The sequence below is a fragment of the Mauremys mutica genome, chromosome 16 (genome assembly GCF_020497125.1).
Source record: "Mauremys mutica isolate MM-2020 ecotype Southern chromosome 16, ASM2049712v1, whole genome shotgun sequence".
Taxonomy (NCBI): Eukaryota; Metazoa; Chordata; order Testudines; family Geoemydidae; genus Mauremys; species Mauremys mutica.
Window position 1 is genome coordinate 10,941,704 of NC_059087.1, and position 26,503 is coordinate 10,968,206.

At 46.5% G+C, this 26,503-nt stretch overlaps 1 protein-coding gene across 3 annotated transcripts in view; it reads left to right on the top strand.

Moving 5' to 3' along the window:
• TMEM132C (transmembrane protein 132C) overlaps positions 1–26,503 on the top strand; it is a 301,970-nt gene that overhangs the window by 267,367 nt on the left and 8,100 nt on the right. For all 3 annotated transcript variants that reach the window (XM_044990544.1, XM_044990546.1, XM_044990545.1), the window contains 3 exons: positions 18,101–18,306; positions 18,890–19,163; positions 20,310–20,501. In XM_044990544.1, the coding sequence (XP_044846479.1) occupies positions 18,101–18,306; positions 18,890–19,163; positions 20,310–20,501 (672 nt within the window). The remainder of the gene's footprint in view (positions 1–18,100; positions 18,307–18,889; positions 19,164–20,309; positions 20,502–26,503) is intronic.

Consider the following 26,503-nt stretch of genomic DNA (forward strand, 5'->3'; position numbering starts at 1 on the left):
CCGGTCCAGGGGGCTCTGCATTTTAATTTAATTTTAAATGAAGCTGCTTAAACATTTTTAAAACCTTATTTACTTTACATACAACCAGGGGCGGCTCCAGGCCCCAGCACGCCAAGCGCGTGCTTGGGGTGGCAAGCCGCGGGGGACACTCTGCCGGCGCCGTGAGGTCAGCAGGCAGGCTGCCTCCAGTGGTTTGCCTGCGGAGGGTCCGCTGATCCCGCGGCTTCGGTGGACCTCCCGCAGGCACATGGCAGGTCCACCAAAGTCGCGGGACCAGTGGATCCACCGCCGGAGGCAGCCTGCCTGCCTTGCTTGGGGCGGCAAAATCCCTAGAGCCACCCCTGCATATAACAATAGTTGAGTTATAGATTTTAGACTCATAGAAAGAGACCTTCTAACAATGTTAAAATGTATTACTGGCACGCGAAACCTGAAAGGTTGCCGACCCCTGGACTAGCCTGTTTAGATAGTAAGCTCTTCAGGGCAGGGCCCGTCACTTGCTCTGTTTGTACAATAGCTAGCACAAGGTGAACACGTTCAGTTGGCCCCATTGGCACTATTGTAATAAACATGATCAACAAAAATGGTATGCAAGTCTATAGTGGAGCCTATACAGCGAACTCAGAACTATTTGACTATAAAAAAAAATCCAGGGGCAGTAGGAGATTGACAAGAGCTGTATGAAACTCAGAGATTTCACCCTGTTGGAGTTAATACAAAACATTTTTCACGTGGTTTCAGCCCGTATGGAATTTGCATTAAGCTTTGCATTCAAACAGGCTAACGAGGAAGCTGCAGGTGATCAGCACTTCTAAGGATTTGGCCCATGGTAATTAGTCACCAGGTAATTAAATGGCCCCTCGTATGATTCAAGCAAAGAGCAAGTAGGTGATATTTCTTCCCTGTGATTTGAAGTGCCATCAGAGAAAAGCCCATTTGCGTTCATTTTACAATGCCCCAGGTTCGACTGCAGTGACATGATTCCAGGGAACACGGCACAGTGGTGATCTAAAAATAGAATGCATCTGCAAGTAGCACGTAATGCTTTCCCCAGCTGTAAGACTTGGCTCTGGGCAGCTCAGTGTCCTGCCTTGATCTGCTGCCTTTCTTTTTTTTACCCCTTCAGTTTCAGCTTCTGCCAACATCACAGCTCCTTTGCTCCCAAATGTACAGTTGATTTCATGAGCTATAAAAGTGCTCGAGTGCTCCAGACCTTCGCACAATGGTCCTGATCTTTTAAAGGTGGACAAGAAATGTATTATGGCACTAAAATAAATCAGCCAACTTCTACTTTGATCTGTGTATCTGAAACCATTAATAATGATTCCAGCTTCCCAATCCCAGGCATTTTTTAATCTCCTGGAAACCCAGGAAGAATTTAGCTGCTCTTGTGAATCCTTCCACACAGCTCATTTAGGAGCAAATCTGAGTTGGCTTCAGAGGGGGTCTGCTCACAGCTTGAACAAGGACCAAGAAGAGCTGAGTTTGGGGAGCTTGTAACCCTTTGTGTCAGTCCCGAACTAAAGAGGCTCAAGGTGAGGATATTTCTCCAATCTGAGTTCATCTGCCCTTGTATTCTAGTTGTACAGCAACGGCTCCGTTTATTCCAGAAGCTAGTCTAAGCATTTGGTTTGGGGTTTTGTCATTCTTTGACTAGCTTTCTTAGCATTGCTAAATGAGCTAAGAAGTGGTAAGATCATACTAGTGCACTCTATTGCTATTGTTATTTATAACTGGTATGGCTGTAGGGCCCAAAGGCCCCATTCAGGATCAGTGTTTCATAGTACTATACATGAACCCTGCCCTGAAGCACTTACAATCCGATTTCTTTTTAATTACATTTACGCATTGGAGAAGATTTCAAACCAAAACCATGGATCCAAATGTGATGAATATGGATTCACACATACAGAACCAATGGTCATCACTGTATATTGAACTGGAGCCTTCAAAACCAAAAGCACAAGATCCTAAATTAAGGGAGAACTTTAGTGGCTGTTAGTAAATAGCAGGCTCTTAGTCATACTGGGACCAACCATGAGAGGGACACATAATCACATGGACAAGGCCACTGTATTACAGTTATGTAAGAACTTTTAGAACTGAATCTGAGTTCAAAATACAAATTTCCCAGCAGTCCCTGTTATAATGGGCTAAAATAACCCCCAAGATCAAAACATCTCTAAACTGTTGGGAGTTGAAAATCTGGCTCAGAATTTTGGTGGTTCAGGCCCAGCCTTATTGCTAACTGTTTTGCTAATAGTAAAAGTATTAATAACACTGTTGGTGTTAAAGATTTCAAGCTGATGGTGAGTGCCAATAATTCTCACGACTAAGATCACAGTATTTGCCTAAAGATGCATATAATTTTCTCGGAATACTGCTGATTTCAGTGGAACTACTCACAAGAGTAAAGTGACTCAGCATGCATAAGTGTAGGAAAGGGCCTTCTGCAGATTTTTGCTAGTTGTAATGGAAACACAGCTTTACAAAATCAAACCCATTCTGATAAGAAACATGATCCCTTTGCTCAGATGCCTGCTACTCATTTGTGTATCCATTCAGATTAAAGCAGCCTGGATGCTACATACTGTGTAACCCAGCAGAGTCTCAGTCTAACAGTAAGACAGGGAGCAGTTTTCCTAAACAGATCAGTGAGTAATTGTGCACCATGGGGGATTTTGTTAGGGAAAGCTTATTTTAAAAATTTTGTGGCTTGAGACATCGCCAGACTCAGTCCCTGGGGGAAAAACCATCAACAGTAGTGCATTTTGTGGAAGATATTTGGTTATTCATTTCTTTAATACATCCACCCTGGAATGATGTTTGAAAGCCTTCAGTTGCATTCTTTGGCTAACTACCCGCATGGTACCCTGCTCCGCAGTATTTTCAAAGGTCAGATACATTTTAAATCTCTTCCATTTATTTTATCCCATTAATTTTATAGAAGAGGATACCAGAGACAGATGCATATATTTGGGAATATGTCCCCCTGTTAGCCTCATCCACAGGCATTTTCAGAAGGAGCTGCACAGTGCTCCTTCTCGCTGACATATTAAATTCTAGTTCCTCAACTGAGTGGCTAAACTGCAGGAAATAGGAGACCACTAGGCCTTGAGATCTTATCCTGGAGTCAATGGCAGGGCCTCATTCTGTAGGAGCTCGTATTGAGTTCCTGAATGTCTCCACATGAGCCTTGTCAGGCAACCAGTTACCGCGGTGATGCTGCAATAAATGTATAGATGGTCCATCACCCCATTGTCCAGCTGCTAAGCAGATAGTTACCTACGCGGTACTGAATCTGTGGTTGTACCTACAGACCGCACAGTCACCTCTTAAACCCTCTACCTGAAGAATGGGGTTTAGACCCCAGCACCTTTTGTTCCCCAGCACCTTCTGTTCCAAAACCAGCCCTCTATTACTTGAGCTAAGGGAGAAGATCTCTTACTTTATTACCTCGTTATGGACTACCTCTGAGAGGGTCAATGGAGTCACACATGCTGGAGCAAGGCTGATGTTCCATCCCTTAGAGGAAAGTGGTGATGTGTTAAACACACTAGCCAGTACAGTATTGTGCCGTGTGGAGAGAGAAATGGGTGTCGGCGTATGACTCTCATCGGTGGGCACATTACAGTGCTATAGAAATGCTCAGGCTAGCCAGATCATCAGGAAAAGGCCCCGGTAGCTAGCATACACCCAACTGCCCCAGGGTTAATGTAGGGCCTGCTCCTGCTCCCAGCAAAGTCAATGGGAGTTCTGCTATTAACTTAAATTAGAACAGAATCAAACTCCTCTAAGAGCCAGTTTTCTGGCCTTGAACATAGCTTGGGACACAATTCTTCTCAATTCCGTGGGACTTTATTGGCATGACAAGCTAGGCAAGTGATGCCAAAATGTATTTTTAAAAAAAAACTGACTGACCCCTCAGGTACTGGTCAGGAGTAGGAAAAGTGCATTCAGGACATAGCTACATGCTGTGTTTAGGGTTTGAGCTCTTTGTCCACTTGTCAGCAGCATCCAGAGGCAGGTTGCTATGAAGCACGATGCCATCTCTGTTATCTCAAGAGTTTCAAAAAGTCCAGTTCCTTTAGAAGACTTGGCACATCTTGGACACCCAGCAGTTTCCTCTCAGGCCTTTAACCTGCTGCTCAGGGAAGGAAAGGAATCCAAACTGGCATTGCATCTCGGCATAGAGACACAGGCTTTGTACAGGACTCTATTGCAAAGTCTTCAAGCCAGGGAGGATTTAAAGCTGCACATTATATTTTAGTGCAGGAGATGGGAGAAAATAAAAACAACTGACTGGCAGGAAAGAAGCAGGTTGTTCTGACCAGCTATTTTCAGCCAGGAAGAACACGGAGTTCCAATAAAAACCTTTTACAGTGAATATAAAGTGATTGATTTATGAATCATCTTTTACTTAAGTCAAATAAAATTCTGTCTGGAGTTAGTTAGCTGGATGTAGTTGCTTTAGAGCTGAACTGCAGGCAGATGATTAGCGAATGGATGAAATGTATAGTCTTTCTAACTCGACTATAAAACTAGGGGAACTTTGCCAATGAATGGGGTTTCCACACAGCTGGTGTGGTGCTGGGCAGACTGGATTTTGAACAATTGCTTCAATGCAATGCTTGTTAATCTCACTTCAACTGGCGAGAGTGCTGCAAAGCTCAATGAAATTATGAGGAAATCAGTGCTAAACTTCTGGTGCTACCAGCTTTTCAAGCTCTTCTGCCCTCCTGAGTTATGATTTGTTAGTTGCTACTAATCCACTGTTCAACAGGGATGGCCATATTTCCAACTGCTTCAACCCAAAGTACAGCATGGATTGTGTCGGTTCCTTGATTTTTAATTGTTTGGGACGGGGGGTTACAGGGAAAAGTTAGGTTTCAGTTGAACTGCAGTACACATTCTTAATTTGTATTTATTATTTGCATTACAGTAGCATTTTGATTCCTCCGCTGTGATCAGGGCCCATTGTGCAGACACATAAAAAGAGATGATCCCTGCTCCAGGGAGTTTACAGTCTAAATAGAGAAGACAAATAAAGGTAGTAGTAGTATCCCCATTTTACATATGGTATTGAGAAGTGAAATGACTTTCCCAAGGGAATCTGTGGCAGACTCAGGAACAGAACCCAAATGTCTCTGAGTCCCCAGTCAGTGTCTTGACCATGACACCATCCTTCTTCTCTGATCCTTCTTCCTTCCTCTGCTAATAGGGTGTGTTCTTGTGATTCAAATGCAAATGAAAAACTCTAAAAACAGATAACGAATAACACAGCATGGGAATCCTTCTGATTTGCTGGTCTAAAGTCCCATTACGCTCATGCTTTTCTCCGAGCAAATGTGATGTGCCATGTCGTATTTAGAACAGAACTGAAAATAGAAAAAAGTCCTCCCGTACTTCATAGTGTAATTGAATAAATATACATCAGCACAGCAGAGTGTCAGAAAACTAGGCTTTAGTCCGGACTTTCTTCTGATGCAGATCCAAAAAAATGCCAACAGGCTGTGGAGCTTTTAGAGAAGAAATTATATTACTAGAGACACAGGGAGAAAGGGAACAGAAAAATTTGAGAAAGCAGGAGCCTAATGTATAAACACAAGTCTCCAATCATCCGCCTCTGTTTAAATTGAAACTCACAATTGGTTTAATATGAGATCCTGGAAGTCAATAGTGAAAGGTGTAAGTACACCAGCAACTCATAATATGCAAAGACCTTCCGGACACCCAAAGAAACATTGGACCATATAATTGCGGAGTTCCCTCCATGTCATCTCGTGGATTCGTTCTGCTCACTAATGGTGTGTCATTATAGAAGACCTGTACATCATAAATGAACAATCAAAGCGAAATGACAGTAACGACGCCTACCGCAACAGTAACAGTAACAACACCTACAGTAAGTGCTCCAAAATCAACTTCAAAGCTGCAAAATCAAGACCTACACAGACCCCAGCCTTTATAGCAAGGGAAGGATAACAGAGTTGTTAGGAGGCTCCACCACTTTCTCCAAACTTGTATGTACTGTGCTATTGAGTCTCAACTGATGCTGCTGCAGTTAAGGATCCCTTATATTTACCCTCATTTCTCCCCCCCTTCCCGCCTAGTGGGGTTAAAATCATATGCTCTTTTTAAATTACACTGTGAGGAAACCTGCCATACAAGCCGTCAGCACGGTTGTGAATCTGTCATTTGCATGAGACTCGTGACTCAAGGGAAAGGTGTAAATCATTGAAGACTTACTTTTTGTAAAGTTACAAAGCAGCAAACAATGCAGCAGTTCCCATTCAAGTTAGCAGATGTGATTTGGACCAGTCTTTAGTTTAAAGACAGGAACAGTCTCTGTGCTCACCTCGGTGACCCCGCACTGCCATGCAAGAGACTCGCATTCACTTTGTGCGTATAGTCTGTCATATCCCTAGCGAGCAGGACCAATCGCTTTGCATTTGCACCCTGTTCAGAAATGGTTTGACTCTAGAGTGCACAGCACAAGACAGAGTTTTGGTTTGTTTGCTAATGCTGGCTTTGGAGAGCTTAGAGAGTCTGCAGTTTGGCTTCAACATGCTGGTCACTTGGGAGCAAATACATGCCCTGCAGTCTCAGCTGGCCATCAGTGACCTCTCTGCTCTCTTCAGTCTGTCATAGCGAATGAGATACGGTGAGTTAAATGTTCCGCTGCTGCACTGCAGATCTGCCAGCAGTCTTTGTAATGAGATTAGGGAACGTACAGCCCTTTCCATAAGAAACACACTCTGAGAGTTTGAGAGTTTAAACCTTTGAGAGGTTTATAGGTAGGTTTTTTTTTATTCTGACGATAGTGTGGAATATGCAGAACCTTCCAAACTAAAGGGTTCTAAATTGCTTCATGAACGATGACCCTGATCTCTCAAGATTCTCCGCGCCTTCAGTTCTAAAGGCCCAATCCTGAAGTCATTTGTGCTGGTCATTGGGAATGTTTCCTGAGGATCGATCCCAAGGAAGGAAGCCATTTTGCGTGTAGAGCATGGCAGTTATGTGCAGGCACACTGCAACGTTCCAGCATAGACTCCTTTGCCCATTTAGAACTACAAAAGGAAACTGTAAGAAGGGCAGAATGTTGGCTTAAATAAGTCATTAAAATATAATTATTGCCCAATTCTCTAATTATCCTTTCTAGGTTAGGAATAGTTACTGTCTCTATTTTGAGTCTGTTTTATAGGTGGGTGCTAGTTAAAGGCAAACATTCTCAGTCTCGCTCTTGTTTGTAGAATGATCAAATAGGACTTTTCCAACAGCTAGGATCCTGTGGATGTTAAATCTCGGGTATTGCCCTTACCTCTTTCGTGCCTTTTGTATGGGAGGAGCTTGTGGCCTCATTTTTAGAGTCAATGAACACCCACAACACCAACTGAAGTCAATGGGCCACACTGCCAATTATCAACTCTTCTGGTTGTTGATTCATTTTTAAGGACCCCTTGAATGCAGCATTAAAAGGCTATGAATGTATTTCTGGGGACTATGGAACAGCTCAAAGCTGAAGCTTTAGCTCTTCTCAGACACATTCTTCTGCATATTTTTCAAATGCACCTTATTTAAGTCTCCACTGACCAGTATCCATTCTCAGTATTGAACCTATCCTTTGTTCCAGATGCAACACAGGCCTAGAAATAAACTGATCTGTTCTTCAGCAGACATCTCCCTTTTTCCAGGGGTCAGGTATCGACTCCTCAGAATCATGGGCCCAATCTTGGAATTCCTACTTGGGAGTGGGGTCTTGTGGAACAGCTAGTAGGACATAAGATAGATTTGGTGCAGAATCACCCTTATGTGAAAATCCCTAAGACTTTCATAGGGATGAAGCCTATAGAGTCATATACAAATTACTCTCAAAACCTATAGAATGTAGTAGAGAATCCTTTCCTTCCGATAGATGATTTTAAAAAATAATAATCCTATAATATTCTGTGGCAGGATATCAAACTTTATTAAATTCTAAAGGATAGTTCAAAAAAATCTATAGAAGGGTTATCATTGTCTGTTAAATTCTATAGGAAAGTGCTTTTCAACTGTTTTTCATTTGTGGACACCTACAATTTTTCAGATGGAGGTGTGGACCTCTTTGGAAATATTAGACATAGTCCGTGGATACCCCAGGGACTGCAGACCACAGGTTGAAAACCACTATTCTATGGTAATGATAACCTTTCACAGATCCCTTACACATAGTCTGCGGACCCCAGGTTGAAAACCACTACTATAGGACTTTTCCATAAGGGTTGGAGTCTTCCATATTCAATACTGCAGTTCCATATTTCCAGGAGTGACTTCAATCAGATCACTTAACCTCCTTGAATTTCCCCTTTTGAAAATAAGGGTAATGATACTTTGGTAAAAGCTATCAGATCTATAAATGAAAAGTGCTGTATACACCTCTACCCCGATATAACGTGACTCGATATAACACAGATTCGGATATAATGCAGTAAAGCAGTGCTCCAGGGGTGGGGGGGAGCTGCGCGCTCCGGCGGATCAAAGCAAGTTCGATATAACGCGGATTCACCTATAACATGGTAAGATTTTTTAGCTCCCGAGGACAACATTATATGAGGGTAGAGGTGTAATTGCTAAATGTTGCAATCCTTTATTCTTTATACTACAAGTGTTTTCAATTATATCTAAATTTTAAAAACAATATAAAAACATTTCATTACAATATTTTTACAAAATCTTTTTAACATTTAAATTGTTCTGACAGTAACAGGCAAATGCCTATTTTAAACACCAAAACATAAGGTCCAGGATCTCTAAAATGATGCATAGGGTAGGACTCCTGCATCTGTGTGCTTCACTTTGTAGGATGGAGCCTAAAAATGGGGCAAACGTGTCTTGATTCTTGCCCTCCATGGCACCACAGATGTGCTCAGGCAGTATTTAGTTGTTCCCCTTTTCTACATGGATCTTGGAAGCTCATGTGCCTCCTTTCATCTTACAATGGGCCAAGGCAATCATTTTTCATCCTGACAGGGAGTTTCCAAAGAGCAGACGGATGAATGTAAAAATATAAACTTGACTGATTAGATGCAGTGATACCAGACTTTCCATTGACTGATGGGAGTTGAATTGGGTTCGTGAAAAATAATAAAGTGGCTCTGCCTGATAGGAGATCCCATTGAACATTTTAATCTCTGACAGCTGGACACTGCAGCATTCTACCATGTAGGGTTGAGGTGTGGGATCTGAGTTTGGTTTTCACGCTGGCAGAGACTGCGGTCAATGTGAATACAGCATCCTCAGAAGTGACCTCAGTGACTGACTCAGGAGCAGTTTTGATGGCATCTGAAGGAAGCTGTGTCCTGTCTTCCTGGGCCAAGAGAAGAATTGACTCCATGTGGAATTAAGGGTGGAAGAGACACCAAAGTAGGAAGTTCTGAGGAGCCTGGAAGGCTGTAGGTCACTTAAAAATCTTAGGGCCTGGTTCTGCAACCCTGAGTTTGAGTGACACTTAGTCACATGAGTAGGCTTATTGGCTGTAATGAAGCTACTTGCATGAAGAGGTACTACTCAAGTACTGCAGAACCCACCATCATAAATAAGGTGTATATTCATTTATTTCAAAACCTTTTGCCATGTTTTATGGGTAATTAGTTTATACAGACAGCAGAGGAAATAGAAGCTTCATGAAGCCATAATGGAAACTTTAAGAGACGTTCATTGGAGAACTTCCCTTAAATACCCAAGCACCTTGCCAGAAGCCTGACAAGACAGCACAATCTGGTTTAGAACTCACTAGAAAGGAGGAACCCATCTGAGTTGTGCCTTGTTAAGAAAAACTTGTCCGTGGGCTCAAGTTCTTCAACACTGCATCTGTGGCTTCTTCACTTTGAGGCCATCACCCAAAATGTCACAGGCGGTTTTGCATCACTAAGAACAGATTGGGTGAGAGGCAGGAATAGGAGAAAACCACTCTCTGTGACATATGGTCTCCTGTCAGAAACACAAGCTGCTGCTTCTCTCTCCTATTAAAAGTGTGAGTGACAGTGGAGGAAGCCAGTGTCAGGAACAGAATACAGGTTAGGACTCTGCAGGCTATTTCACACGGCTGCTGATGCATCTCTGTCCTGTCATGCAACATTCCTGCTGTTATAGCCTGGGCTTTATTCTGTGACTTATCCTGAAGTGAATCAGATTGTCTGGTGGCCTGTGCTGTCGTCAAATGATATTCGGAACATCAAAGAGTTCATCAGGCACAGAACATTGAAACCAGAGTTAGGTTAGGGCCATGTAATTTGTGTCTTTGTCTAAAGTGCAATAGAGAGAGGAGATAATACAGAAAATAATGAGGCAGTATAGTCTACCTGTTAGAGCAGTGAACTGGGACTCAGGATTTTCAAGGTGTATCTCCAGCTCTGCTACTCATTCGCTGTGGCCCTGGCTAAATCACTTAGGTGACGTTTTTCTGAAGTGCTTGTAATTTGAATGGCCTCATGTTTAGATGCCCAGTTTTAGACACCTAAGACCAGATGAGTGGTGCTGAGCACACAAAACGCGGACTCCTGCCAATGATGTCTAAAATTTGGCCTCCCAAAATTATAAGCGACTTTTGGTTATTTGTGTTTCCCTGCCTCAGTTTACCAACCCATAGGATAGGGATGATAGTAGTATCCTGCTTCACAAGGGTGCTATAAATCATTTGAAGGACACCATGCTGTAAGTGGAAAGCATTACTATGTATTACCAGCTTGCATTGATCTTGGTAATGAATTCTCTGGATATTGGTCAAACTCTTTTAATTTGTGATCTAATCAGGATTCACACCTAGCTTTTTGGACGCAAAAGACCTAGTGCATTTAGCAAGTCTGACACCAGCTAAGCTTCTAGTGTGTGCTTACTGAATTCTAGTTCTGGCAGATCCAACTTTCTAGTTATGAGAGCCAGACAGTGTGGAAGGCAACTGACAAGAACTAGAGTTTGAAATGTATCTCCTGTGGGGAGTAAGGGGAGTGTTAATATATCTTCACTAGCAGGAAGCCTTCCCAGGTCCAGTAGGTTAATGGACGCAGGCAGGACACCTACAGCTATCATAATGAGACATTTCTGTTCTTTACACTTTTAGTTCCAGGGCTTTGTAGCTTGCAGACTGCTTAATTAAGGCTAAGCCAGACAGAGTTTATGATGTACACCAGGAATTGGACTGGTACCTTGCAAACTGGTGGTGCTCAGAAACTTTTACAAATGCCATATTAAAAGCTTCTCTCCTTTTTTTACTCCTTGTCCTTTAGAGCCCTGCCAGTGTGGGCCAAATTTAAAGCCTGTTTCCAGAGGTGAAAGAAGCTTGGGGAGAGTGAAGAAGCTTACTTTATGCTAAAAGAGTCCGTCCATCTCATTAATTTCCAGGCCTTTTACAAGTCATTCTTTCCACAGCAGGGTTACACAGATCTGAAATGGAGCAGATAAGTTTTTGATTCCAACCGTCTTTCAAAACCTAAGAGTCTTGGCTTCTGCTTGATACAAAATTTGCCTTGCGACATGTCTGTGCCCGACTGTATCTTAATATAAATTGCTCCGGAATCTGTAGAGCCATGCATGGATACAAAATTTGTATTCGCATCCACCTGCGATCCGCAAACAGGGCCCACGGATGTCTGCAGATTTGCAGAGCTCTAGGAATCTGCAACAGAGGTCAAAGCCCCAAGACAGTCCTCCCTGGTGCCTCCTTCTCTGTAGTGGAGGCAGCATTCCCTTCCGTGATTTCCGAGTCCAGGTCAGAAGGTAGTGAGACTCTGCGTGAGGACACTAGGCAGTATATGCTATGAAACCCTTCATCATCCTGCGACAGAGCTCACTGCAGGATAACAGCCTCAGTCTGCAAGCAAGGGAGAAGTATGGGGTCTTGTCTGTGTCCGGGGCCCTCAGTAAAGAATCCCCTTTATAGTCATTACAACCAAGTTCTGTTTCTGCTTTATTAGCAGGGAGCTCGCATTCCCTCCCAAATCGCAAAGTTCCAGGGTACTACGGCACAGTTCTCAAAGCAGCCGCAGGTCATGCTCTGGGGGGGATGATTTGATGTTTCTGTTCCAGGCTGCCAGCTCACTAAAATGTGGTTTGTCACAGGATGAAACCATCCAAGCCACTTGGAGCCTAAGTGGCCTTTGTTAGAAGGGAGCACAAAAAATAAAGCATAGAGAAAGGAAGCATCTGAGAAATTTTGCTTAGCCCTGGCTTTTTGTCTCTCACTTTTTTTTTCTTTCTCTTTTTGGTCTAAAGTTAGAAAAATAACTAGGGAAAAGTAGCTGTAATGCCAACTTTAATAAGGAAGGAAAGTGCTGAAATGGCATCAGAGAGCTCCTTAAAATTCAAAACTTTTCGCTGATCCGCTACACCGAGTGGAGCAGATCATTTGCATAAAGGTGATGGCTAAGCAGGAGCTCTCTTCATCATCTCTCACCTTTTCAGATGCAAGAGATAAAAGGACGTTTCAAAGGGAAAATCTTTTCGCGGTGAAAAATGTTCACACAGACAAAGTCTCCAGCTTCTCAACTTCTGTCCTGGGCTCAATGAGTTATTGTGGACCGGAATCACAGATGACGGGCGCTAGTCACATTGCTTAAAGCACTTCTGGAAGGTGCTCAGATACCACAGTACAAGAAATGGACTAGAACTTCCCTATCGCTATGCCTATAGGGGGGTTAGAGGAGTGGCTGCAATATGCTTAAACGTACCTGACCTCGCCTAGGTGCAGCAGCACAGGCGTCCGCCTGGGCTCGCCACCTGAGAATAAACCCAGAGTCTGGGGCGGGCTTGTAAAGCCCCTGCTGAAGTCCGTGCTGCCCTGGCTTCAATTCTATTGCTAACTCGAGCAAGCGAGGTGAAAGCTAGCCATCCCGAGTACAAACCTATCGGGAATTAGGGCTCGCTGGCACTGAGCCCCTGACTAGCTAGCTCCCTAGTGAGCACCAGAGAGGACACGCAGCTGAATCACGCTTGGCTTGCAGCAAAATCACCCGATTGGCCAGGCCTCCCGATTGGCTGGAGGAACCACCAGGCGTTCTCTGAAGCCCAGCAGCAGCGTTAGGCCAAGGGCGGCTCAAAGCATCGCCCAGGGCTGCAGTAATCCCTGCTTGTTCCCAGGACTGCTCCTGCCCTGCCTCGCTCCCTGTAACCCAAGTCTGACCCGCGGCTCCAATTCCTGTCTTCAGTTCTGGCACCTGGCCTCTGACCCTGAGCGCCTACTCCTGCTGTAACCACTAGGCATGACTCCTGCTTTAACCACTCTGCCTAACCACCCACGCCCCGGTCTCTGACACAACCTGCCTGAACCTCAGGGGTACATACGCAGGGCAGCTAGCACGTGCCGCCGCTGCTGCTCCTGCTCCTGCAGATACGCTACTATTTTCAGCCCGCTGTCTCGATGAGAGCTAGCCCGAGTATGTCTACGTGAGCTGGGAATCCCATCCCTAGCTCATTGTGTAGACATAGCCATGCATATCTTCATGGGGAAGACACTGAATTAACCTAATGTCTCTGCAGAACAATGACCGGAAGACCAGTTTAAACCCATCCAAAAAATAAGATGACTGGGATCTGCTTTCCAGCTTATCTGATGTGATCTAAGGTAGCCCATTCCTAGGTGACTCGGTCACACCTAGCAGTCCCCTAGTTCCTCCAGTAAGGAACCCGCTGTTGGTGTGAATAGCAGTTTTGAGGTTAGGTGCTCGTTAAACAGGGAGACTCTAGGCTATGCTAAATCCTGGCAGGAATCAGTGCATTTGGGTTTAGATCTGGATTTGCTCACTGAAGCTGGGAAATCCTTTTTACTTCATTTTTTTAAAACCATTGTTAGGTGAGTGAAGGAATGAGGAAGCAATCTCACTTTGCTTACCCTTCCATACTAAGCTGACCCAGGATTTTGTGATGACCAAAGCTGCTAGAGTGACCAGACAGCAAGTGTGAAAAATCGGGACGGGGCTGGGGGATAATAGGAGCCTATATAAGAAAAAGACCTGAATATCGGGGCTGTCCCTATAAAATTGGGACATCTGGTCACCCTAAAAGCTGCAGACGACGCACGATTTTAATGGGGCATTTTCAGAGAGCCAGTGTGTCTTATTCTTAGGCATGGGCAGACGACGTGTGCCTTGTGAATTGGGTGCCGAGATACCACCCTCTTCTCCCTTTCATCTGCTCTGAGACACTAGCTCGGGAAACATCACTACCACCCTGTGCTTCCCTGTGTGAGAATGCACTTCAAAAGCAATCCCGGCCGCCCCGAGAAGGATGGCTGCATGAAAGTGAAATAGTCACAAATATTTTCACTGACAGTTGAGAGCTTGGGACTTGCCCGCCTCCCCATGCTAGCGCTGTATTGGGAATATAGGAGCCAAAGATGGACCATGTGTAAGGGACAGTAAGGATGCTTGGACTTGGTGAAAAGACCGTTTTTTTCCTCAGTGCAAGTCAAAAAGGCCTGCCACTCTGGTTGACGCATACCCAGTAATAAATATTAACCCGCATCAATTATTAATAGCAGCTTGGTAGCTACAGTAGCTGCTTCCTTAAGATGCGAGGCTAGATACGTTTGTTTAGCCATTTGTTCCTAGCGGGCCTGTGCGGATCTACAGCAGCGTTGCAAGGAAAGCTGGAGGTTGGACATCAGCCCAGAAGCATTTACAAATTGAGGATTTGCTGCTATTGTTGTTGTTTTTTCCCTGATAGACATATTTGTTCGGTTCCCGACAGTGTTTGGCTTCTGCTCCTATTAAATCATAGCTCTAGGTCCAGTACACCTGGGTCAGCCTGAAGGTGAACGTTTCATCACAAACCTTTGATCCGCATACAGATGTCCCTCACTGTGAGCATATCACAGAGGAGCTATTGTCCCGAAGCAGAATAGACCTAGGCAAGCCGCCTGCTAGAAAGAGAGAGAGAAGGTGGGGGAGAGGATGGGGGAGGCATCAGATATCACCATGCCCTGCTAGCCCAGAGATATCAGAGTGGGAGTTATTGCAGCACCAAGCTAATCCCCCTCAGGTTCCTCGCCGCAGCACGGGGGCCAGTCACTGCTGAAGGCCTCTCACTCCCTGCAAGGGAATCTTCCATTCCACGCTTACACCTCTGACCTCCCCCCCACGTCCCGCCCCTGAGGGAGGGAGTCCTTGGGCCTGTGACAGCGGTGGCAGCAGAACAATGTGAAAGGAAGGCTCCGCTGTAAAGGCTCCCGACTGCATGGAAGCCGGGATTCCTCGCCATAAAGCTCTAACTTCCCACCTTGCTCCATGAAACAGACGTTTGGCACAGTGGGACTGGAACCCAGGGGGCATGCAGCTCTCTACCCGAGTTACGCCCGCTAGCTACATGGAGGGGTCATGCACTCTAGGGGGGTGATTTCTAAAGCGCACTAATGAGTTGCACATTAATGGGCCCATGTAGACCCTGCTGGTGCACACTTAAGGTCCCCTCGTCCTCTTTGCTGTAGAACTGCTTCAAACAGCACTACGTTTAAATGCCCCAGCAGGGTCTACATGGACTAATAAATGCTCAGTACATTAGTATTATACTCCTGTAAAGCACATTGCCTCCACACATAGAGGCTCGCAGCACCCCAACAGGTGCATAAATATTGCCATCCCCATTCTGAGGATGGGGGAAACAGTTAAAGTGACTTGCCTGAGACCACACAGGGCATCAGAGATTAGAATCCAGACGAGAGCCATGATTAGAAACAAGGACTTCTTTGCTCCCAGTTTTCTGTTCAGAGCAATAGACCGTATGCAATGATCTATTTACTTGCAGTATATTATTCAGTAGCTACGGTCTCTGTGTGCTGTATAGAACTCCAGGCAGAGTGGGTGCTGGGCAAACAAAGATGACAAAGCTGGAACTGAAGCTGTGTAGAAGCCTGTCTATAATTGTAGTTGTTTTCTTTAATAAACCCTCCTTTTTATGATGGATTGTGATTCCTGATGTCATACAGAGGGGATAAAGTGTCACTGTTAACAGCACCATGAAAATCAAGAGCAACCATCTGGAACAAAGATCTGTATAGCTTGCACGTGAATCATAGATAAGTAGCACATATGTCATTGCAGCATATGTGAGATACATGAGATAATATATAGCTCATATACAAACTGATCTGAAAATGTAGTCCCTTTTGTAAATTAAGGCCACACTCATATGTAACATATTAAAACCAGGGCCACCTGGGGGGGGGCAAGTGGGGCAATTTGCCCCGGGCCCTACAGGGGCCCCCACGAGAGTTTTTCGGGGCCCCTGGAGTGGGGCCCCCTGAGCTTCTTCCACTCCGGGTCTTCGGCGGCGGGGGGTCCTTCCACCCCAGGGCGGAAGGGCCCCCCCGCTGCCGAATTACCACCGAAGTGCCGGGTCTTTGGTGGTAATTCGGCGGTGGGAGGCCCCCACCGCGGGTCTTCAGGGCACTTTGGCGGCAGGTCCCAGAGCGGAAGGACCCCCCGGTGCCGAATTACCGCCGAAGCAGGGCCCCCCCTGCCGCCAAAGACCCCAGGTCCCCTGAATCCTCTGGGCAGCCCTGATTAAAAGAGGACGCACTGTCCATCTATGAAAAAAAAGGGAACATTTCCCACCTTATGTCCGTTAAACATAACTTGGATAACATGAGGAAAAAAGGCTAAACAAACAGATGGGTCCTGCATTGTACTAGATAGTACTGCATCCAGTGAGTAGAACTCACTTACAATCGTTCAAGATGGTTGTGGTGTGTCATTTCATTAAACTCTGCTCAGATTATGTCTCTGAGGTCTTCCCTTGAAATATTTCTCCTGACTGTTATACCAGGAAGTGAGCAGTGCCTAAACTGCCAGGGGATACAGATTGGACATGTGCTGTATAACTAGGAACGGTTTAGCACATCTAGCCCTTGTGTTTATCCATGGTCATAGAGGGCACCCATCCATTTGATTAGCTTGGGGACTTGAGCTATTCCATGTGATAAGCATCATTTGAATAAAGTGGTATGGGGAAAGACAAAATCAAAGGGAGCAGATGATGGTATAAATAGATGTTCAGGTGGGAGGGCCATTACCAGTGCTAATGACATTCATTACAGAAGATGAAATAGGTTTCTGAAGGGGAGGGAGAAAGCATGTGAATTGAAGATATCTGTTGGGTTTACTTGTAATTTCTGCAGACATGCCAGCTCATTTAGTAATGCAACAGCTCCCATTGCTAGCCACTTAATGTATGATTAATGTGCCGCAAGATTTCCCCAGACGTTTATGACACCTTTAGGAATAGATTTGACAATGACTTTATCACACCAAGCCACTTCATACTATCTGCATCCCTCTTAATGATTTATATATTCTGGAGGGATTCTATTCCATCCCACTAGTACTCAGTAAGGTAATAAATGAGAAAACTCAATGGTCTGTAAATTACAACATTGATTAAAGAAGTGATTACTGGTATAACTCTTACATGACTATGCTAATGCTTGCTTATATTTCAGGACAGTATTTACATGTTAATGATAAATCTACTGCAGTGTTTAGAATTACTTTATGGCTTTAATCAAAATGTAAACATTTATAAACAGATAATGTTTATTGCAGAGGAAAGGAATATGTTTTTGTTTCCATTCTCCGTATGAAATTCACTCCAGAGCCGGCTTCATCCTCAGACCGATGTGTGACACTAAACAGTGTCACGCCAGACTGAAGGTGAAAACTCTGGTTATGGTAGAGCTTTATATTTGCTGCCTGCATCCAGCTAGTCCAGTTTGGGGTTGTTCGGTTTCTTTTGGCCATGCTGTGAAGGAGTCTCTCTCGTTATAAATTCCATAGAGATGTGATCAGCTAGTAGCTCGTTGAATAACAAATAGAAAACCCAGCCAGCGGCTTCAGAAATCGTATCCAGTCTTTAGGCATCTCCAGCATAATTATGCCTCCTGAGCCGGCAGAGGATTTTTGTGTTCAGCTGGTTCCATTGTAAAACGCCATCATTAACATGCGTAAGGAGAAGGGAGCCTTTTTTGTTTGTTTTTGTTTTTCAGATGCCAGGTTTCCACTTTGAGCCTGCTTTGTCACAGCGATTACCCTCTTTTCTCTCTCTCTCTTTTCCCCCCTACCTTCCTCTCCTTTAGGTTTCCGACAGATGTGACTATGTGTTTGTCAATGGCAAAGAAATGAAAGGCCAGGTGGATGCGGTAGTGAATTTCACATACCAATATCTGAGCGCCCCTCTGCAAATCACAGTCTGGGTTCCACGCCTGCCTCTTCAGATTGATATTTCGGACACGGAGCTAAGCCAAATAAAAGGCTGGAGAGTCCCCATTGTCTCCAATAAGAGGTGGGTTTAGTCGCTTAATTTATATCAGGCATTTTCTTGCAATGAATGGAGCTGATTTTAAGCCCAGGAAGAACAGTACAGAGGTTGCATCTGGATCCCAGCTTCCCCGCAGGGTAGTCACTGTTTTTCAATGGGATATATGCTCCTGAGTCATTTACCTAGATGGTCCAGTGGTAGAGTTTGGACTTGAATCCAACCCATAGTTCATGGGAGACTGGAAGGGAGTTTTGGGTCTGACCCGTCTCTGCATTCTGGTATTTCAGTGGAGATCTTCAAAGATAAGACACCAATATCATACACCTATCATGATCGCCTGTGTAATGCCAAGAATCAGCAACGACACTTAAGGGCGTGTACCTGTGTGCTATAGCATGCAATAATGACTGTCGGGCTCCGTATGCACTTTCAATTGCTCTGATCAAGTCTGCCCAGTTGATCACTTTTCTGCTCTTAACTGATTTTATTCCAGGAAGTGTTTTCCTTGCTTAGCACTTTGCTCTTAGTTTTCGCTGCAGGGAAAGAGACTATGAAGGAGTTTTGTCCTCAAACCCTTTTTTTATGCTTCCTTTTCCTTTTTCTCAAGACCCACAAGGGACAGTGATGATGAGGATGAAGATGAGCGGAAGGGGCGAGGCTGTGCGCTCCAGTACCAGCATGCCCTGGTGCGAGTCCTTACTCAGTTTGTCGCCGAGGACTCGAGCCCTTGGAGTCAGCTGAACTACCTGCTGGGTTCTGACTGGCAGTTTGACATTACGGACCTAGTGATGGACTTTATGAAGTTGGAGGAGCCTCACATTGCCAGGCTACAAGAAGGAAGGATTTTGATTGGACAAGAAGTAGGAATGACAACCATCCAGGTACATAAACTGAACTGCTCTGGGTTCTACCATTCCTGCATTAACACCTGCAAGAGCCAGTAGAGTGTTCTGCTAAAACAGCACCGCTTTGGAATGTAATCATCCGTTGTAGCAAGGCTGTGGCCTCCCAGAATTTCACACACATGCATTCCATCTCCATTCAATTCGAACAAATAAAGCAAAAGCCCCCGCCATTGTAGTGAGACAGATCAAAACCTGTATTTCAGCCATCCTTACTGGACAGCTCTTGCACTTGTGAAGTAAACATCCTGCTTTTCCACACAGGGTGAGGCTCCCCCTGCCGTTTAACTAGTGCAACTGCTGCTTGGAGACAGAGGGCCTGATTTTCAGAGATACCGAGCACCCATAACTCTAATGGGTGTCAACTGGAGTGGAGGGTGTTCAGTGCCTGTGAAAGTTACTCTTAGGGCCAGATTCTTAGCTGGTGTAAATTGAAGACCATAGTACTATGCTGATTTCCACTGGCTGAGGATTTGGCCTCAGTGTCCTGGTTGGAGTCTCAGCAGAGTTTAGTGCACAAACTGCAAATGTAGCCACAGACTGTGGGTGGGAGAGACTGTGTGTGCTTGAGTAGCTGTCCTCTGCTCTCTAAATGTTTGGAGGTGGATAGGGAATAGCCATTTGCGTCAAAGGGAACAATTTCCCACTTGAGAATGGGCTGCATGATCCATTAGAAACTTCAGGGATAGAGAAATGGATATGGAAATGGAAAAATGAAGGACAAATCCTGGAAGGTGCTGAGAGCCTCCAGCGTCCTTTGAAGCCATTGAGAGTTGAGGAGGCTCAGCCCCTTGCAGGATCAGGACCAAAATTAGGAGGGAACGGTTGTATTATTTCCAGGCTTATAAGAAAGTAGTGGAAATAATGGGATAATAATAAAATAATAATAAAATAAGATAGCTCCCAAAGAGGTATTTGATGCAGTGGCTTTGAGCTGTAATCTCTCCATCGAATGGGTTCTCCTTGCTTCCTGCATGAAACCAGTGTGTCCTCTCCATGTCCTCCTTCACCCAGTCTCTGTGCCTGAAGCAAGGCTTTGGGGGCAGGAGCAGATGACGTGGTGAGAAGGGTCAGTGTAGTTGTTTAACCCTTTCCTGACACTGTTCCCTTTCTGTTTCTCCAAAGGTTTTTTCTCCTCTGTCGGACTCCATTCTGGCAGAGAAGACAGTGACGGTGCTAGATGACAAAGTGACCATAACAGACCTCGGGGTGCAGATGGTGGCTGGGCTGTCGCTCTTCCTTCAGCCAAGCCCGGCAAATAACCGAGCTATTGTGGCTACAACCATTGCTCAGGAGCTGCTTCATACCCCTAAACAGGTAGCGTGCACTCGGTTCTCCTTGCTGCTGGCATGCTGGGTGGGGCCGTGGGTCATCCCTGCAGAGTTGCCTCCCCCTTAGAAAGTTTTTAGGGGAAAACAGCATAGACTTTAAGTTACGGGTATAACACAGTTTTATAGCCATGCCTCTCCTGCAGAGGGCACCCTGGCATTGGCTTCTTTCTTCTTCCCGCCTGCAAATTTGGGCTTAGCCCTTTGGAAAAGTTCCAAACCCAAAAGTTCCGACTTGCACGTTGTCTGTCTTTTCAAAGGCTCCCTTTAAACACCGTGACCTTGGCAGCTCTCCTGAGCCTTTATTACACTTCTTTCACAGGCCATCCATGCTCTCTGTTTGCCATGAGCAGTGCCCTTGATCTCCATGTCAGAGAGTGGGAGAGCCCCGTGATTTAATATTTGGGAGAGCCATAAAACAGCGATGGGAGAAAGGCGAGCTCGTTCATTTTCCTGTTGGAGCAACAGCAGGCAGCCTGGCTCCCCTCTCTTCTTTTATTCTTCAGGCTGACTCAGATGGGTTAGTTGTTCAGCTCATTAGGGGACACCGGTGTGTCGATCCTGCTTAATTCAAAGCCGGCACGTTTTCAGATCAACCGAGGGAAGGGTCTCAAGCGGTGAGTTTCAGTTCACATAATCTGTACGGATACGAGGAGCGGAAAACGGCACCATATCGAGGCAAATAGTTGCCAAAAAATAGATTAAAAACAAGGAGGTCTGCAGCAATGGAAGTGACAAGGGCCTGTTCAATCCTGATTTCACTCTGCGGAGTAGAACACACTTATTCAGGGCTGTATAATGCCATCTGCAGCCATTGCTCTCACAAAACCACTATTTCATTCCTCGTAAATAGGGAAGAGCTCGGTTCAGGTTTTATGGCCCATTTTCATGCTGATCACTGTATCATTTTCTGGAACACAAGAATAATGTAGATTGTTTTATAACTCAGTAGTTAGTGGCAGGATGACATCCCAGCTCGAAGAAGGAAGTGCTGTCCATCTGTTTAATTTCCTTCATCCTGTAATCATCTGAGTCTTATGTAATTAACCCATGTGTGCCCTTCTTCGGGGCTTCCTTTTGGAAACCGCTCTTCTCGACAGATGCTGAGTTGGAAATTGAAGAAGCCAAAGCTAGAAACAAATCTAACCTAGTTAGAGGGCATAGGGCAGGGTAAGATTTTTTTCCTGCAGCTTGGCTGGGAGTGTCACATGCCGGCTTGAGAATAAAACAGCCTGTGGGGCAGGAGGGGTTGCATATCTCAATGCAGCGTGCAAAGATATTTACCAGCGTAAGTTTTATGAGCATGGGAAGGCTCTGACCAATGCCTCCTGAATATTGTTCAGCTGAACAGTGTGTTCATGTTGCTGTACCTGCTGTACACACCTCCTCTTCCCCGCTCTGCGGTGTAGCCCCGCTGTGTTCTGCTGTGTGAGTGCACCAATCAAGAAGCAAGAGGCTGCCGAGTACTCTTCCCTTAACGAGGACTGGCTGCTCCACCCCCCATCTCCCACAGTCCCTCACACCTCCCCAGCCTGGAAGCATAGAAGCTGCTAATTCCCTTCCAGCCCTCATTGCTACTAGCAAGAAGGAGCAAGGAAAGAGAGGCCAGAGCGTTCTCAGACCAGGGCCCGGAAAGCCCCAGGTGACCTGGTTGCAAGTAACAGCCCTGGGTTAGTGGCTGCCTTTCCTACCCCTCCCAATCCCTACTGTCCTGCTGCTGCTGTAAACCCAGCTGCCTTTTCCATGCAGTTCCTCATCTGCTGCTTCTGTTTTTGTCCTTGCAGCCCCTCCAAGCCGGAGCCCGTGTGCATGCCCCCCACACCCTGCCTCTGCCTTTTCTTCCCATCCCCAGCCCCACCTCCCGAGCTAAGGGTGAGGAAGCAGAGTGTTTTATATGCTTCCAAGCCACGTGCCTCCCTCAGTGCTCCCCTGTTGGCCTGATTGCTGCCCTCAACCTGTGTAGCTCATGCACTCGAGTTCTCCTCTGCTGCCCAGCACAGCCCGCCCTTTGCAGCGGCTCTGAGAGCCTTCTGTACCCGCACAGCCGTGGTCTGAGGGCAGCCACTGTGTCCTTGCTGCAGAGGGCTGAGCTGATGCCACTTGAATTTTCTCCTTGCTCTTAATGAGAATCATTGAATGGCCCATCTCTTGCCAGAAGACTGGCCCTAGAGGTGCAGGTTTCTGAATTGCTGGCGCAGTTGGCCATTATTCCCCTCCCGCAATGAGAAGTGTTTGAAGTAGGACTGGCCGGAAAACAAGAATTCCGTTTCATGAAAAATTTCAACCTTTTGACATTTGTTTTCGTTCCTTAGCAGGACAAACCTGAGGCCTTTCAACATTTTTCATGAAAGAACGTGACAGACTCCAGAATAACCAATAGCGCAGTGATTAGGGTGGTCACCTGGGATGTAGGAGCTCTAGGCTCAGGTCCCTATTCTGCTTGCGTCAGAGCAGGACTAGAACCTGGGTCTCCCATGTGAATGGCTTTAACCCGCTGGCTGTAGAATCAATTTCTCCTGTTGAAGCTGTTCCACTTTTTTATGAATAATTAAGTATTCACTGGACCACATGGTGAGACTAACAGGCAAGCCCTCACCTGGGGTGTGGAAGGGCCAGGGCCAGGTCCCTCCTCCAACTTGGGCAGAGTAGGGACTTGAACTAAGCTCTACATCCCAGCTGAGTGCCCTAACCACCGGGCTCTTGCCTGTTCTGGGAGCTCTGGTTCTCTTTCCTTTCGACCTGAAATTCCACCATGGACCAGAGAAATTTTTATCAAAACTCTCCCATTTCTGCAAAAAGTTTTAGTTTAAATGAGTCGACATTCTCCAACCAAAAAAAAATGTTTTAATTGAAAAATTCCCAACCAGCTCTAGTTTGAGGCTTCTAATCCAGCAACTTTCCCCTGCCTAAGAAGAATTGAGAGTTTCATCCAGCCTATGGTGACTTTATTTAATGAGTCACTGCTGAGGCTGATAAGCCAGACCTTAAACCCCACCTTTATGATCCATTCATCTGTTCTCATAGTCCTGATAAAAACTCCATCTCCAAATCGTTACTCTGTTCTTAGTCTTTGCTTGGAGTAACATTAAGTTTCTGTCAGTTTTCTGTGGTGCCTTTTAAGATCTGATCCTGCTCCCACTGAAGACAATGTACAACTCCCACTGACCTCAGTGGGACTAGGATTGGGCGTGTCTCCTGTACTAGGTGTCAGACAGGATTTGCTGAATACATTATGATTTTTTTCCTTTTACTTTGTTCATGGGAGTTCAGCTTCTGGCTCTGTAACACAATCGCCCAGCAGTCCCAGTATTTGCAAATGCGTTCGATGTCCTAACACAGCCAAAGAGCAGCACAAGAAACCAGTGGCACTCTGTACATTATTTTCAAAGGATTTATTTCATTTATTTGTCTTTTAGTTTTCTTTTGAGTTAGAACAGTAAGAAGGACCCAGGCACAGGCTTTGAGCCCCCTACAAACCAAACACTCAAACCAGTCATTCCACCCCTTCTACCAGGCACCAAAATGTCATCAGATACAAACACCCCCTCGCATCAGTCTGTGCCGCCATCCAGTGACTGCTCTTCATAGGCCAGGTGAAACAAATGGATCCTGTAGCATGCCCTGAAAGTCAGCCTTTTCGGACCCGGGACAAGAGGACATTTCCAGAGCTCCATGGCCCTTATGGAGACCTCTGTAGTATAGTGAGGGGAATCCAGCATCAGGAGCTACAGTGCTACAGATGGGTTCAGTGGATGGTCATAGGCAGTGGTGAGCTAGAGCCGGTTCCCACCGGTTCACGGGAACCGGTTGTTAAATTTAGAAGCCCTTTTAGAACCGGTTCGAAAAGGGCTTGTAAATTTAACAAAAGCCCCAGCAGCTGCCTGCCCTTCCCCCGGCCCCAGCTCAACTCACTCCGCCTCTGCCTCCTCCCCTGAACACTCCTGAGGCTTCTCCTCCCCCTCCCTGGCTTCCTGCGAATCAGCTGTTTCGCGCGGGAAGCCTGGGAGAGCTGAGAAGGAAGCAGCGGCTTCCCGCAGATGAGCTGGGGCAGGGGGGTGGGGGTGCGAGGAGGGCTCCAGGTGCCACACAGCTCCAACCTGGCCCCCGACCCCATCCCCGGGCGGCGCAGCTCTGGCCCGGTCCCAACCTCGGCTGGCTGGGTGGCGCGGCTACGGCCCGATCCCGACCTTGGCTGGCCGGATGGCACGGCTGCAGGCCGGCCCCGGCCAGCTGGGCGCCCCGACTCCAGCCCCGGCCGAGCGCCCCCGCTCCGGTCCCAATCCCGGCCGAGCAGCCCAGCCTGGCCCCCATCTCCAGGCAGCGCGGTAAGGGGGCAAGGGGCATGGAGGGGGTGTTGGATAGAGGGCAGGAGAGTTGGGGGGGTGGATTAGTGTTGGGGTGGTCAGAGGGCAGGGAACAGGGGGATTGAATGGGGGCAAGGGTCCCGGGGAGCAGTCAGGAAGCAGCAGGGTTTGGATGGGGCGGCAGGGGACAGGGAAGGGGGTGAATGGGGCAGAGGTGCTGGGGGGGGCTGTAAAGGAACGTGGAGGGTTGGATGGGGCAGGAGTCCCGGGGGGGCATGACCCCCTCATGGGGTGAGGAGGAGGGAACCGGTTGTTAATATTTTTGCAGCTCATCACTACCCATAGGAACCCTAACACTAGCTCCAAGTGCCCTATCCTTAGGAACCCTAACCCTAGCTCCAAGTGCCCTACCCTAACCCTAGGGCGGGATGCCCTACTCATAGAAACCCTAACCTTAGGGCGGGAAGCCTTACCCATAGGATCTCTAACCCTAGATCCAAGTGCCCAACCCATAGAAACCCTAACCCTAGGGTGTGACTCCTTACCCATAGGAACCTTAATCCTAGGGCAGGGTGCCCTACCCATAGGAACCCTAGCCCTAGCACCAAGTGCCCTACTCTTAGGAACCCTAACCCTATGACGGGAAGCCCTACCCATAAGAACTCTAACCCTAGCTCCACGTGCCCTACCGTTAGGAACCCTAACCCTAGGGCGTGACTCCTTACCCATAGGAACCCTGCCCATAGGAACCTTAATCCTAGGGCAGGGCACCCTACCCACAGGAACCCTAACCCCAGCTCCAAGTGCCCTACCCTTGGGAACCCGAACCCTAGGGTGGGAAGCTCTACCTATAGGAACCTATAGGGGGAGGTTTAGGTTGGACATTAGGAAAAACTTTTTCACTAGTAGGGTGGTGAAGAACTAAAATGGGTTACCTAGGGAGGTAGTGGAATCTCCTTCCTTAGAGGTTTTTAAGGTCAGGCTTGACAAAGCCCTGGCTGGGATGATTTAGTTGGGTTTGGTCCTGCTTTGAGCAGGGGGTTGGACTAGATGACCTCCTGAGGTCCCTTCCAACCCTGAGATTCTATGATTCTATGAACCCTAACCCTAGCTCCAAGTGCCCTACCCATAAGAACCCTAACCCTAGGGCGGGAAGCCCTACCCATAGGAACCCTAACCCTAGCTCCAAGTGCCCTACCCTTAGGAACTCTAACCCTAGGGTGGGAAGCCCTACCCATAGGAACCCTAACCCTAGGGTGCGGCGCCCTCACCATAGAAACCCTAACCCTAGCTCCAAGTGCCGTACCCTTACAAACCCTAACCCAAGCTCCAAGTGCCCAACCCATAGGAACTCTAACCCTAACTCCAAGTGCCCTACCCTTAGTAACCCTAACCCTAGGGTGGGAAGCCGTATCCATAGGAACCCTAACCCTAACTCCAAGTGCCCTACCCTTAGTAACCCTAACCCTAGGGTGGGAAGCCGTATCCATAGGAACCCTAACCCTAGCTCCAAGTGCTCTACCCATAGGCCATTTAGGGCTTCATAGGTCAAAACCACCATCATAAAATCTTCCTGACAGTTCACAGACAACCAGTGTCCCAGAGTGCAGGTGTCATCATATGCTATACACCTCTACCCCGATATAACGCTGTCCTCGGGAGCCAAAAAAATCTTACTGCGTTTTAG